The sequence below is a fragment of the Populus alba genome, chromosome 2 (assembly GCF_005239225.2).
Source record: "Populus alba chromosome 2, ASM523922v2, whole genome shotgun sequence".
NCBI classification, from domain to species: domain Eukaryota; kingdom Viridiplantae; phylum Streptophyta; class Magnoliopsida; order Malpighiales; family Salicaceae; genus Populus; species Populus alba.
The window spans coordinates 1365085-1380217 of record NC_133285.1 but is presented as its reverse complement, the minus strand read 5'-3'; the positions used below and the strand labels follow the sequence as shown (position 1 = coordinate 1380217).

Here is a 15133-nt window from a genome sequence, read left to right as displayed (position 1 = left end):
ACTTCAAATCTTATAATTATGACTTGAAGGGAACAATTGATCCGAAGTTCAGTGGCAATCATTTCTTTTCATAAAAGATAGAATTAAATTCGGAGGACTTGTCAGCCTATTTATTTAGCATTAACTTTATTGGTACTTTTCTCCGAGAGATCGATCTACCATTATCATCACCTTAAATGCAACCATTACGTCTATTTATTGGTAGCTTTGTCCACCTACAGCCATTGCCACTATTTATTGCCTTCACAGCTCTATCCAACCCATCTACACCGTTGTCATATTTACTTTTATGTTTTAAAAATATTTTTAAAAAATAATTATTTTTTTATTTATTTTAAATTAATATTTTTTAAATATTTTCAGATTATTTTTATATGCTAATATAAAAAAAAAATTATTTTAATACATTTTCAAATAAAAACAATCACAACCATACTTCTAAACACACACAAAATATCCATCAGTTATACAAATTCCACTGCACTAAAAAATTTAAATCCAGAATTCAAATACCCAAAAGAAAGAAAGAATAAATTCCACTGCACTAGCATTAACTTGTCGAAGAGTTATAAGTTTTTACTTAAATAAAAAGATTATTTAAAAATTAAAATCATATTTTGATTTAAATAAAAGTTAAAAGTCAGTTCTAAGTTTTAACTTATACTGCGTATCTTATTAAAAAAATTGATTTCAACTGTTTTTACCATATATACTTTTAACTTATAATCGTTTTAATTTATTTTTATCACAAATTATTTATAAAAAAAATAACTTATAAACGTACTTTTATCCTCAAGCAATACCACACTACATAAGATAGATAAATAAAAAAAATCAATTTCCTCACACAAAAATGTTTCCTGTGTAACTTACTCTTAAATAAATGGCCGTAAGAAGAAGAAAAAAAGGCAAAAATAAATAAATAAATCAGAAAACGTTTTCTGTATTAAATGAAAAAACATTAATTACATTTTAATTAAAAATTTTTGTTATTAAAGTATTAAATATTAGGAATTTAGTAAAAAGAAAGAAAAAAAAGGGCGGGGCGGGGAGAGAGAGAGAGAGACTATCAGGAGTGGTTAGACAGACACACCTTAGCTGGCAAATGGTTGTCTAGGTCAGCCAATCCCAAACAAACGTCTCTACCGCAAAATATTGTTCCCTCTCCTCCTCCCCCTCTCTCTCCCCCGCTCGCTCGCTTCCTCTTTTTCTTGAACTTGTAACGAACAATCACGAGTCAAGGTCACTGTTATCGACTTCAAGTTCTGATCGGAGAAAAGAGAGGCAAAGGAGGAATCAGAGGCATTGAAGAAGAAGAAGAAGTAGTGGTAAGTGAAGAGATCGGACGGTTGAAATGAGCGCGTCCAGGTTCATTAAGTGCGTGACTGTCGGCGACGGTGCTGTTGGCAAAACTTGTATGCTTATTTCCTACACCAGCAATACTTTCCCTACGGTATTCTCTCTCTCCCCCTGTCCTCTTTCGTAATTTCGCACATTGTGTTTTTGTGGAGATCTTTTTATATTGCTTGACGTTAGAATTTAATTTCAAGCATTTTCTGTAATTATCTTGTTTTAATTTGTAATAATTTAAATAGCAAGCAACTTTACTGAATATTCTTTTTTTTTTTTTTTTTTTGCATTTTTTTAGTGTTCTTTTTTTGGTTTATCATTTAGGGTAGAAATTAGATTTGAACTGGAAAATTTAGGGTTCCTGTTGACATGTCATGATAAATGCAATGATTGTGCGTGTAATTATTTGACTCTGGAATTTCGAATTATTAGTTTTGGTTTTCTAGATTGGGAATTATTCGTTGCTGAATTTTGAAGAATATTTGGGCATATTTCAATGTACATTGGCGTCATCAGTGAATTTTTAGGAATTATTTGGAGCATGCTGTGCAGTGTGATTTGTGCTTTCTGGTAAAAAGAGTCGTGGGGATACTTTTCCGGCTGTTAATGTGATATTATGTAGTTTTTTGCAATAACAGGACTATGTACCAACTGTTTTTGACAACTTCAGTGCAAATGTGGTTGTGGATGGAAACACTGTCAACTTAGGATTATGGGATACAGCTGGTAATTTGTCTTTGCGCAATCTTGCTATGCATTTTATGAGCTGGAGTGCTTTCTTGTGTTTAGTTTAAAGAATTTCATTGAACAGGTCAAGAGGACTACAATAGATTAAGACCTTTGAGTTATCGAGGGGCAGATGTCTTTATTCTTGCGTTCTCTTTAATTAGCAAGGCCAGCTATGAAAATGTTGCCAAAAAGGTTTGTTCATGGATATCTCTTTTGATTAAATTCCTGTGATATTACATCTCTATATTTCTTTGTGCTGATAAACTCTTTACTGGCTTTCCATTTCAGTGGATTCCAGAACTGAGGCATTATGCTCCCGGGGTTCCAATTATTCTCGTTGGAACAAAACTTGGTAAGACTTTCTCTATCACCACCTCTTAATCACGATGGGGTATCTAAATTTGTTTTCCCAAGCTGGTTGGACTTTACACGCAAAGCTACTGTTATAGGACTACTGCATCAAATTTAATGAACAAATCACTGTCCCTTACCCTTGAGCAATTATGCCAGGCATATCATAGCTTTCATAACTGCACAACACAACACATCACTTCTTTTCCTTTTCACACTGCTTCTTTCATATTGGTACGTGTAATAAATTTTGACATGTTGCTCCTTAGTATTACCTGTTGTTGCACAGATTGGTGTGTGCTTGTGGAAGATTTCTCATTTAATGCCTTTTGAGAGTGTTTGGCTGTAATAATTTTAGCATGTTGCTTGTAGCAACTGTTTCGGGAGCTCAATGTATTTTAGGTTTTAATGCTCCATTCTCTTCTGTCTATTGGCATCCATTTAAATGTCGTATCTGTTATTTAAGATGGAAAATGACTTGGTATTAGTTGAGTTTGCCGACTAGGGTTATTGGCTGTTTGTTCTTTACATCTGTCATGAAAAATTTCACGAAGACTTAATTTTTTTATACTAGTGCTTGATTATGCTGTATGCAATTTTTGAAAATGAGTAACCCTCCCCATTCCTAGTTGACTAAAATTTGTCGCAAAATAATGTTTCTCAAAGCCAACATTTTTTTTTTATAATTATGTTCATTTTCAATTTGTAGATCTCCGGGAAGATAAGCAGTTCTTTGTTGACCATCCTGGTGCAGTGCCGATTAATACTGCCCAGGTAAAAAATGACCATCCTCAAGCATCTGCCTTTTCCCCCAACACTCCACACACCAAAAATTTCTTCGTGTAAGTTCCTATCATTAATTTGTCATCGTGGCTTTGCTTTTGCTGAAGGGAGAGGAATTGAAAAAACTTATTGGAGCTCCTTTCTACATCGAATGCAGTTCAAAAACACAGCAGGTACAGACGTCCTCTTCATCTTGCTCTCTACATGCACTTTGTCTATGCCCATTGCCATTGATAGGATTTCTGTTGTAATTTCAGAATGTGAAGGCGGTTTTTGACGCAGCCATCAAGGTGGTGCTCCAGCCTCCAAAGCAAAAGAAGAAGAAAAGGGGGCAGAAGGCTTGCTCCATATTGTAACTGACGAAGGCATGATTAGGTTTGACAGAATAGAAGATGGCTTGCCTGCCACTCACTGCAGTGTCACACACCTTTCTCTATTCCTTACGCCCAGCAAGGAAGCAGGAAGTGTTGTATAGTCTTGACTGATATTCTAGGGACCTCCATGAAAACACCAGATTGATTGTTTCTTGTTTTCATCAGTCTCATGGTCTGGAATTGAACTGCACAAACATTCTCTTCTTTTTTATGTGGCGTGTCGTATCTAAACTCGACTCTCGTTTTAACTTGGATGGGCTGGTCCTACTGTGGAAGTACTGTCTCCTGGCGCGGGCTGGCCTCCTATCCGAGGCTTGCAGAATTTCTGGCCCAATTCGTATCTTATTCCGCAGCGGATTGTAACGACAGTGATGGTTATTTTGCATCCGGTTTCAACTAATGTAATTCTCTATTTCGGATTTCCTCTTAACCTAAATGGTGGTTTGAGTTATTCTGTATTTTTTTTATTTTTTTTCTGGAAATGGCCATCTTCAGCTCCGGACCGGTCATGATAATTGGCCATAGTAATGATTATGCCTCGTTGTGTTGCTAGTGTCATTATAGCACCATGCTGGTTAGTGCTATTATTTCATTAAGTTCATTCCTTTTGAAGGCTTCATTTGGTATTTTTGAAAGTTTTTAATTTTTTTTAAGATAAAAAAATGTATTATTTTGAAAAATATTTTAAGAATCGTATATGTTAGCGGGCTAACATTTCATCCAAGGAATAGGATGAACATTGTACTCCAGTGTAATAAAAGAATATAAGGCGGCATTCTTTTACAAGGATAAGAGTAGCATTGTTAGAAAACCCTACCTGGCAGTTACTGATCCACGACCTGGGTTTTATACTAGTTTAGAAGTTGACGACTTGATCAAACTTTGATTGATCCTGCAAACTAATAAAAAATTCTAAAACGATGTGTCAGCTTTTTTTCCAAAAAAATTCATGAAAGAACACCTTGGGTTCACTAGCCCAAGGGTGGTGGTTTTATAACAATGAATAGTAGTAGCCATTCGTGTAATGACTTGAGAAAAAAAACTTCTAAGTGCAAGTTGAATGTCTCTCAGAAGGCAGGGACCCTATAAACTATTTTGGATGATATGTACTTGTGGCATCTGATATAAAAAGAACAGGCACTATTTAAGAGTCACAATAGAAAATACTTTTTTATACGAGCGACAATTGAAAATACTTGAACTTTTCAATGCATAATCGAATAAATAGGGAATGAATGATAGATGTACAGATAATTCGAACCCTGAGAAAGACAGGCCCTTGTATACCACAATGTTCTGACCAATAATTATTTGAAACATTCCCACCCAGAATAATGCACAAATTATAATTACTGAACTTCGGGGAAAAAAGTTCAAGAAGAAAACAAAATCAAATGCTGGATTAGAAAATTTTACAAACCACCACTCCTGGACGGTTACTGCTGTTGAAAACCAAACAAATCAGTTTGACTCGATTCCAATCTTTCAGGCATCTTACTTACACCTTGATAGGCCCAAATTTCTCACCCATAACACCGCCCTTTTGTTTCTGGAACTGAATATACCGAATTGTGCTGGCAAAGAAGGCATCTGATGCTGGATCTGGTGTGGTGGAGTCACTTTGCATTTCATTAGTAATTAATTCGATCAGTCCTTGTATTGCAGCACTAGTAATCTGCGGGCTTCCTTTCTCAAAAAAGTACAGGTACCTGAAGCATGTGCCCCCGTAATTATCATACAATGCCAGAGGATATGTGACATGTGAATAATAAGATTAAAATTACAGATCTGAGCTACTCACTTGTTTAATATCTCAACAAACAGTGAGACTGGTCCACTGCAACCCCTTGTTGCATTGGCAATCTGCTGAGCTGCATTTGCAATCCTCAAGGCACGCTTGAGGCAAAGCAGGACCCTGAAATTAGAGAAGGCATCTGGAGTCATCCGCTCAGGTGTTCTTCACATATACAAGTAGCTAAAACTCGTCAAAAATGAAATACAAGTCTATTGGCCAGGAGACAACATTGAATAGTAGCAATAATGCAGGTTCAAAAGTAGGACCACCTATCACGAGGACAAGTTCTTGCAGAGGAGTGATTGGTTCATGGATAGAACTGTACAGTTATTCAAGTAGAATAAAATGGTTTTAAGCAAAAAGGTACAGCACCTTTCCCCATCCTTGATGCCATCCTGATCATCAACCCAAAATAGATGTGAGCATGCGTAGACTGCTCTGCATTGATCAGGTTTCTTCAAAAGCTTTGCAGAATGCTGACAAAGGGAAGAAGATCTAGAAATGAGGAGACAGTAAAGGTTTTGGAAAAAAACTGCAAGGACATGACAATGTAATAACAGAATACACAAGAACTATTACTCCCGTGGCCTTGTGTGTCAGAGTGTCCCTGTTCTCAACACCAAATACATTCATCCTCTGGAGAGCCCCAATTATTAGATGTAATGCAGTCACCTGAGCCTTGGAGTCCTGAAAGAAACATATAGATGTAAATATATAAAAAATTAAATTGGGTAAACGTGACCCACAACAATCTTTATTTCAAGAGCATGCACAGAGAGTCACTCTGTCTGAGTGGCTCTGGCAAAAGGAAATGGTTCACAAGTTACCGCAACTTCTTCCTCATATAATATGAATGCCTGTGTAAAAAACTCATAAGCAACTGGCTCAAGATCACAGTCATTGGCAGCCTGATTATTACCATAGAACAACAAAATAGAGGTCAAAAATGTAAAATGACATTATAGCAAAGTGTGAGCAGAAAAGATTTCCCTTATAAGAGATGATAAAAGCAAAGGTGATATAGTAAAATGACATTATAGCCTTTTAGACCAGAAAAAATTAAATAACAGCCCTTTTCCCCTCGTTTAAAATGCCAGTGTATGGGTGCACATGTGCATGAATTTGACAGCTGTTTTTTTCTTTCCTTTTCTTTTTCTCTCTCTTTCATTTTTTTTTATTGAACAAAAAATTATTCCTTTAATCATTTCCAGGTCAATTTTCTGCAGTACCAAGTTTAGCCATGGTATACCTCAGCACATTGCAAGTATAACCTTAATGCCAGCTCAGGTGAGGAAACAGATGAAAGAGCCTCGATTGTCTGATAAAAACAGATAAAACATACTGTAAGCATCAAGAAGATGAGTTTTATCAAAGAAAGGAATATGAACAAGGAACACATGACCAGCAAGGCAGCAATAGGTTGATAAGAATGCAAGAGAAAAAAGAGATGGAATATGAATACACTTTTGGCAAGGAAATTCTCCGGAAAAGGTAGCAAAACTCAACTGGTGAAAGAACAATTTATATAGGGCAATGAGGAGTCAAACATGTAAAGACATTAACCATGGGACCTCTTAACAGCAATAAAAGATTGCTTATATAGATTTACCTCATTCAGGAGCTGAAAAACTTTCTTAGGCGTTGCAGGCTCTTCTTCTCCCACTACATTTCCATCCTGATCTTGCAACTTTCTCACCAACTAGGAACCACACAGAATTCCAATGAAAATTCAGTTCAAGAGAGTAGGCAGTGGTGCTATGACATCAGAGATCACAAAGTTAAACCAAACACTATTCTTTAAGTCTCAGAAATCTAGAATCCTTAAGACCAATTTTTCTCCCTCCAAAAAGCTTGTCCTATGTGAATAGCCAAGCGCTTCTTAACCATAGCAGGGTTGATTCAAAAGATTGCAATATGCAATGTCACACACTCTGTGCTAAATTGAATCATTTAAATCAAAATCAGGCATACAATCTGGCAAGCTTGCAGAGATATGAGAAGAAACATACCCTGAGTGCAGAAAATATGAGAGGCGGAACAGTAAAAGGTAATCGTTGCGATCCTCCAGCCATTATATGCTTCCTCACAGCACATATAATCTGAATGAAAAGAGACTCTTTTTATTGAGAAAATTAAATAAGGTAAATTGTATGATAGTACAGGACCTAAACATTGTAACCTCAAGGCTCCAAACATTTAGATCTAACAGTCAATTGAATTCTCAATTTTAATAAGACTGTATAACTATATGACATTTTTCCAAGAGAAGCTCATCTAACTTCCTCATTTTAGTGATAATATAGGTGGTTGTATAACAATTTATTAATCTATTAAAGTAAAGTTAACATCTTAATAAGCCTGCAGGATACCTCTAAACCAACAGCTTACCTTCAACATTTCCTCTGAATCATCATTATAAAGCATATGTATGAGGCGAGCAACATAATTTTGTTCTTCCTTGAAATCCTCCTCATCGAGCTATTTATATCGCAGATCAAGGGAGTGTTAGAAAGCAGGCTATCCATAAAATATTAATCATTCATAACTTTATAACATGAAATTCATACTGAAAAAACATTCAACATGCACCTCATCTGTAGCAGTCTCATCCAAATCCTTTATTAGCCCTTTTATTAGTTCAAACAACACCTCAACCTAAAAAGAGAATAACAGCAAAGATTACCATATTTGCAAAGGATAATGCATGAGATTTGAATATGTAGGGACACTTTACCTTGTCAGCAGTAGAAATGCGAGTGTTATTTTTCATAGCGCTCTGAATAATAACCATAGCCATGACTTTGTTTGTTTCATAATCAAGGCAGTCCATGACATGAGGGTAATTAGACAGTGTCAAGGCAGTGACAATATCGTTGTACTTTTCTAATGGAGCACTCAGAAGTGCAACAATTTGTTTTTTTGCTCTGATATCTTCAAGTTTTGGCTTTCCAGAGAGCTTCTTAACACATGCCCCCTGTAAATAATTTAAAAATATATAAAAAATTGTTCTGTGGAATAACATCTTCGCGATCCAATTGATACAGAAGACAAAAGAAGGTGCCCTGAATTTTGTGTGGTAATTTGACCAGCCAATATCATGTTAAAAACCATGCACAACAGTGAAAAACTTAGATGCTCAGATGAGAGTATTATTCACGTTTATTAAAAGAAAGCGTACCAGTACATGATCCACATAATCAAGCCGTTCAGGATGCACATGGAGTGTAAATGTGAGGAGAGACACATACAAAGCAACGGCTCCAACAATAGGCATGTCAACCTGTGCTTCAATTACCTGCCATGGAATGGTTGCCAATCAACTTATGAAGGATTAAGATTATAGACTAATAAAAAATAAACACATAATTAAAAGCAAAATATGAAAAGACTCAAGTGTTTCAGTTAACTTCAGGGGGTGTCATGAAATTCACTGACTGCTGTCACTATGTTAAGTTAGTGTTGGTTTTTAGTCTAACACCTTTATAAGATGTAAGCCTTTTGGCTAGCCTACAAGCCAACTTGCACGAAACAGAACACTCTTCCATTGTAAACACAGCACCTCTTAAAGATAAAAATATATGGAAGCAGACAGAATAACTATTTTGGGAAAACCAACCCATGAGTCTATTTCTCAAAGCACTCTCATGCATCGTATTAAACCCTTATCTTCTACTTTTACTTGGAAGAAATTTACCTTTCCAATAGCACTGCTCAATTTAGCAAATGCCTCCACTTGCAGGAACTCAGGTAAAACCTGGAAGATAAGGCATCATTAATAAAAATGCAATAGCATGACTAACAAGGGTCGGAGTCATAAAGATAACTCACGTCCACACTTGAAGCAGCATAATTGGATAATCTTGCCATTAACCGTGATAGCACTGTCTTAACGTCAACTGTTGGCTGGAACCAGACAATGTCGCACAGAGAAAATGTCAACATGTAGGTCTTAACTAAAAGAGGAACAAGAAGGCAAATACAACGTCTATATTCTTAAAAAAATAGATTTATTAACTTAATAATCCTTAAAACTAAATAAATAGATACCAATGTGGGCCCCCAGCCGTGGTTGAGGTTTTGGGGTGGGAATGTATTGAATTCGGGAATAACTAAATAATAAAGCAAATGCTATCCAGGCTTTAAAAATGTCCATTATAAGGAATTTATTTTGCTTGTACTTTATATAATAGTTGAGGCAACTACAAGTACCATGGCCACAGCCAAAGATCAGAAGTGTTTAGTCCTATATGTGAACAAAACAGTCCTTGAACTGGAAAATAATCTACCTGAAGCTGGGGGCAGGCCCCCAACAATGTCTCAAGGGTCTGCAAGTGGTACTCATCTGGAAAGACTTGAATTATGCAGTCCATTAAATAATACTGTGCAAGCTCATCTTTACAGTTGACAACCTGTAACAGCATATTTACATGAAAAATCAACATATCATCAGATACAGATCTTATAGATTTCAAACTAATGGAAAGAGAAACAACAAAAGGAAACTGACAGAATCAGACCTGCTCTAAAACTCTGGGAAGAACGGTGTCTCTGTAAATCGCAAGGTCCACACCCTCTATCTGACTAAGAACATGGAGGTTCTTCCCTACCTGAGGGGGGGGAAATGAGATGCATGTATTGCTTATAAGTTCGTTTCAAGGAGAGTGCTTCTTCAGTGATAGATAACGACTAAATGCTTACAAGATCACGAAGTTCGCTTCTTTCCTTTTCCAGCTTCTCTTTAACCCAAACAGGCCCCTGCAGACCAGAAAGCCCAATTGAAGGCCTCAACTCAGGATCACCAAAGAGTATGAATGATCACAAACACCAAAACACCTGCATGGCCAAAAATCATGCTCTCATGATCCATTTTACCCAGTATGGCATGCAAGTACTGTGGTGCTATGCAATTCAAAAATATAAAAACAAAAAAAAATGGGAAAACAGGTGTTAGCAGATATACATCAAACCTGATGCTGCATCCGGACCCAAAGCTTATTCATCTCAGTGAAATTTTGCAGCACAAATTCTACAGCATCCATTACTGTGTCCTCAGCTCTGGAGAAAAAAGAAAACAACACTAAATTCAAATTGAAAGCAAATTAAAAATCATCATGTGAAATTATCAATGCGTTCATTCCTCATATACTTCAATGTCAATGACAATAAGAAACTAACAAAACTTTACCACCAAATTCCTAAAACTAACATCTCTTACCCTTCATACTTAGACCCAAGGTCCAGTAACTTATCTCTACTAGCTTGGGCAAGATAACTCCTCAAAAACAATCCGCGAACCGGATGTTGAACACCGCGACACATCTCTACAAGATCCTTGAGCACATCCTTAGCCGGAGCCTCCTTCGATTTGATATACACCGATCCTACTGTACACAGTAGATACCTGTTAAAAATTTCAACAATGCCAACTTCAACCAGAAAGGAAAAAAAAGGAGAAAAAAAAAGAAAAAAAAGAGAGAGAAAAGCAGCAGCAGCAGCACAAATTACATATGCAACTTACAGTCTAGGCAATATATTTCCAGCATGTTGCACAAGTTCGTATAAATCAACAATCGAAACGCCATGTCTACTCTCGTCTTTGAAAAACATCTCTAGTTTCCTCAATTCATCAAACGCTCTCATATCTAACAATAAATAAATAAATTTTTTAATTCAAATCATTTCGAAGAATTAGAGAAATTAAGTCCAGAGATTAGGGTTAGAAACGTGCAGAGATCGTAGTATTTGTGAGGAGAGAGTTTAGAAGTTCGAAGCTCTGATAGCATTAGAGCTGAACATTTGAGAGCGTCTCGGAGATTGTTCGCGTCCTGAGATTTAAAAATCGAGAGCAAAATTAGGGTTTCGGAATGGAAATTAAGTGAGATTGCAAAGTTTAATTGATTACCAGAGCGCGATGCATGTAAAAGGCGTTGTGTTGAATGCCGGCAATTCCTTCTGCTAGCCATTTGTCTTCGTCTTCTATTCCGGCTAAGATCATTGTGTTCTCCGTTTCTTCCTCTCTGCGGTTCTTGTTTGGATCAGGAAGTTGCAGTGAGTTTGAGTTTGAAGAAATCAATACAGTGACGATGCCTGGCTGGCAAGTCACAAATGGAAATACCAATGGAAAGAAAAAACCGAAGGGTGTGAATGTAATTAAAATAATAACTAGACTGCACTATTTTATTTTTTTTAGCATAAAAATATTAAATAATGTACAAAAATTCGGACAACCAGAATAGTTTGATTAAAAAAAATAAGAAAACTATTTTTTATAAATATTGAAATAACATGTTATAGATTTTCTATAAAACAAATAAAAAAATATAAAATTTAATTTTCAATCAACAAATAATAAAATTTAAAATAAAATTAAACTAATAAAAGAACCTGAATCAATCTGGATTAATATATTAAACATGAATCATGGGACTGAAATAATTTCATATAAAATAAATTATAAAATTTAAATCTCAGTCAATTCGATATTGAGCAGTCAAATTAAAAAAAAAAAACATCTGAGTCAACTAATCAAAATCATAATCTAAGTTTTGAGATCAAGATAATCTCATAGAACATAAATCAAAATAGATTATGAAATTTAACTCTCAACATATCCAATATTAAATGATAAAATTAAAAAAAATCATCTAAAAAAAACAAAAATAATCACCTGAGTTAATCTGGGCTAATCCGTGATTTAAATCATAAAATCATAATAACTGAATAGAAAGCATATACAAAAATTATGAAGCTTGATTCTCAATCAAATATAATATCGAGGGATCAATTTGAAAAACAAAAGATAATTTGAGTCAACTTGAGTTAACCTATCAAATTTAAATCAAGAAACATGGATAATTTCATAGAAAAAAATAAAAAAAAAATATATAAAGTTTAGTTTCAAATCAACCTAATGTTGATTAATGAAATTAAAAAACAAACTGGCCCAACTTATCTAACCCACAAAACTCACGCTTCGGACCATGAGATCATGAAAAATCTCATATAAAGCAAATAAAAAAACAACTATGAAGTTCAATTCCCGATAAACTCAATATTGAATGATAAAGCTGGGAAAAAATTATTCAAAAATACAAAGTTAGCATGGCTAATTTGCAAAACTTGTAACTCGGGTCATGAAATGAGAATAACTTTATAGAAATCAAATTAAAATAAATTATGATGTTTAATACCTAATAAATCTAATATTGAAGAATAATTATTCTTTAAAAATTAAAATAAGAGGATCAAAGTGAAAAAGGTTTTGACATTTCATTGTTCATCACTACAATAAAAATGTCAAGGCCTTTCAGTATATGTTAAAAAAAATAATCAAAGTTAACTCGAATTAACTTGTTAAATCCGAGTTAAGAAATGAAGATATCTTCATGGAAAATAAATTAAAAAAACAACTATGAAATTTAATTCTCAATTAATTTAATGTTGAAAAATGAAGTTGAGATTTTTTTTTTAAAAAATAAAAAAATATTGAGTTAACACACAAAACTCGTGATTTTGGACTATTAAACTGAGATAACTTAATAAAAAAAAAAATAAAAAATAAATTGTAACATGTTACAAAGTTTAATATTTAATAAATTCAATATTGAGAGATAATTTTTTTTTTGAAAAAAAAAACTAAGTTTGAAATTAAATTTTTTTAAAAAATTAAAGGATTAAAATGAAACTGTTCATTATTTATAGTAAAATGTGAAGGCTTTTTTGTATACGTTGAATTAATGTTAATAATAATAATAATGTGTTTTTTTTTTCATAGAGTTCGGAGGGCTGTGAGCGTAATTTTAAGGAAAAGAGGCCGAGGGATAATGGGTTGGGCTATGGATGAGCCTCATTGCTTATGGCCTACTTTTCTCTTTAAACAAATGTGGGTTTGGCCTGTAATATTCTTTCAGAATTAGAGACAACGAGAAATGATTCACTTCACTCGGTAATTAGCACAAGGCGGGCGCCCGCACATTGCGACGGGGCTAAAAAAAATCAATATACTTTAAGCATATATATGATGTATAAAATATTAATGTAGATGAGAGTGAATAATAAAGAGATTCGTTACTAATTAAATTTTTAAAAAATAAAAAATACTATAAATATAAAAAGACAATCAAAATATTTAATTTTTATTTATTTATATCTTCACTTACCTAAAAGCTATTACAGTTTTTTATAAAGAAAAAAAAAAACTAAAAAACTCTAATAATATTGAATAAAAACATAAAATAGAAAAAATATCATATTAAAATAGAAAAAAAATATCATAATAAAAATAAAAATAAAAAAAATATATATTTTTTTTAAAAAATACCTACATTAGTGTCTCAAGTTGGAAGGAACTTAGTATGCAATTAAAAATTATTTTCATCAAGATTTTTCATGGTTCTAACATTGGTTTTTTTTGCAAGTTAACCTATCATAGATCCCTAAAACAACATCCTTATCCAGGTATTTTAACAGGTTCTCATTATTAATATTTTAAGTGATAATAACTGACACAAATATAAATAACACATTAGATCTTTGATGATTTTTTTTTAAGGAGAAATCTCTCCATCATCTCCTACACAAATACGTTTTATTGTACAATTTTTTTCCAGCTATAGTTGTTCTGTAGCACACAATAAAACAAAAAAATTTATTAAAGATATGATATCAATTAATGCAGATGAGAGCAAAAAATAAAATGAGTTTGTTACATGTCAAAACCCTAAAAAAAAACATAAATACGGGAGTCAAAAAAAATATTCAATTTTTATTTATTCATGCCTTCACTTGCCAAAAAACTATTACAACAATTTATATATAAAAAAACTAGAAAAAATATTAATAATATTGAATAGAAAAAATAAACTAAGAGAAATTTTCATTTTAAATAGAAAAAAACTAAAAAAACATTAAATAATAAAAAATATATAAAAAACTCCATACTGATAGTTTAATTTTATTATTAAAATTTGGTAAATTGTTTAAATGTAATTTAAATGATGATTAACTAATTAATTTGTATATTGATTGTTTTCTTCGTTGTTTATCTCTGAATGCAAAGTTAGAGTAAACTTAGATGTTGGCATGATTATCTTCGGACGCATCTATTCTTAGCAGAAACAAAAAAGTACATTGAAGTTATTAAACAATTCCTAATTTCCTACAAATTAAATTGAGAGGGAATAATGTGAGATTTTTCTCATTAAATTAAACAACCCATCTAAGGCTAACGGGTGACATGTCGCTCTGCCATAGGAACTCGGATAACGACCCTGTCGTTTGATACTGGGGAACATGTGATCTACAAAAATGAGTTTTACCTAAATAAACGACGTGTCATGGTTGATATCCAAGATATAGCGACGCATCGCTTGTTTGATTCAAGTGTTCAATTTAGTTTTTTTTTTTTTTTTCTTGTTAGAGTTAAAAATTAAATTAAGTACTCGAGGGTTAAATGTTAAAGGTGTAAGAAACTAGTTGAAGAGTGAAATGTTAATGATGTTTGATTTGTATATAATAAATTAAGTATATTGGCAATTTCAACAGATTTTTTAAAATTTATAATAAATATAATTTTAAAAAATAAATAAAGAATATTAGTGGGGCTCAATGATAAGTGCAATAATTTATTTATTTTTTAAAAAAAGAAAAGAATGATGATGCGAATAAAACACTAAAAAGCTCAAGATTAACCCCCCCTAAAAAAAAAAAACCTCTCCTTTTCTTTTTTTGGGTAACATTTTACCCTCTAAAG

The 15133-nt window shown here is 33.4% G+C and overlaps 2 protein-coding genes across 3 annotated transcripts; one reads left to right on the top strand and one right to left on the bottom strand.

Annotated features, from left to right (window-relative positions):
* The first annotated feature begins 1338 nt into the window (after positions 1-1338).
* Positions 1339-4135, top strand: LOC118052679 (rac-like GTP-binding protein ARAC5). The gene is made up of 7 exons (XM_035063684.2): positions 1339-1453; positions 1989-2076; positions 2162-2271; positions 2368-2431; positions 3140-3204; positions 3321-3386; positions 3471-4135. Exons 1-7 carry the CDS (start codon positions 1355-1357, stop codon positions 3567-3569), a joined length of 591 nt encoding a protein of 196 aa, XP_034919575.1. The 5' UTR covers positions 1339-1354; the 3' UTR covers positions 3570-4135.
* Positions 4136-4832: 697 nt separating this feature from the next.
* LOC118052678 (vacuolar protein sorting-associated protein 35B) lies at positions 4833-11507 on the bottom strand. 2 transcript variants are annotated; one of them, XM_035063681.2, is made up of 22 exons: positions 11285-11507; positions 11111-11207; positions 10901-11024; positions 10598-10783; positions 10350-10437; positions 10081-10137; positions 9900-9989; positions 9669-9791; positions 9211-9285; positions 9077-9136; positions 8561-8677; positions 8117-8356; positions 7972-8037; positions 7771-7860; positions 7392-7481; positions 6992-7081; positions 6632-6700; positions 6210-6290; positions 5962-6069; positions 5755-5858; positions 5389-5502; positions 4833-5296 (listed from the first exon to the last, which is right to left on the bottom strand). In XM_035063681.2, exons 1-22 carry the CDS (start codon positions 11375-11377, stop codon positions 5086-5088), a joined length of 2373 nt encoding a protein of 790 aa, XP_034919572.1. In that variant the 5' UTR covers positions 11378-11507; the 3' UTR covers positions 4833-5085. The 2 variants fall into 2 exon arrangements, with proteins under 2 accessions (XP_034919572.1, XP_034919573.1); XM_035063682.2 differs by lacking the exon at positions 11285-11507 and having other exon boundaries at positions 10598-10766.
* Between the last annotated feature and the right edge of the window lie 3626 nt (positions 11508-15133).

What these genes read in the sequence shown, in the direction of transcription:
- LOC118052679 (XM_035063684.2), top strand. Translation starts at nt 1,355, where the DNA reads ATGAGCGCGTCCAGGTTCATTAAGTGCGTGACTGTCGGCGACGGTGCT. An exon ending in CCAGCAATACTTTCCCTACG is followed by an intron (nt 1,454 to 1,988) that starts GTATTCTCTCTC and finishes TTGCAATAACAG; the next exon opens with GACTATGTACCAACTGTTTT. An exon ending in ATGAAAATGTTGCCAAAAAG is followed by an intron (nt 2,272 to 2,367) that starts GTTTGTTCATGG and finishes TTTCCATTTCAG; the next exon opens with TGGATTCCAGAACTGAGGCA.
- LOC118052678 (XM_035063681.2), bottom strand. Translation starts at nt 11,377, where the DNA reads ATGATCTTAGCCGGAATAGAAGACGAAGACAAATGGCTAGCAGAAGGA. An exon ending in ATGCTGCTTCAAGTGTGGAC is followed by an intron (nt 9,137 to 9,210) that starts GTGAGTTATCTT and finishes CTTATCTTCCAG; the next exon opens with GTTTTACCTGAGTTCCTGCA. An exon ending in GGCATCAAGGATGGGGAAAG is followed by an intron (nt 5,503 to 5,754) that starts GTGCTGTACCTT and finishes CTCTAATTTCAG; the next exon opens with GGTCCTGCTTTGCCTCAAGC.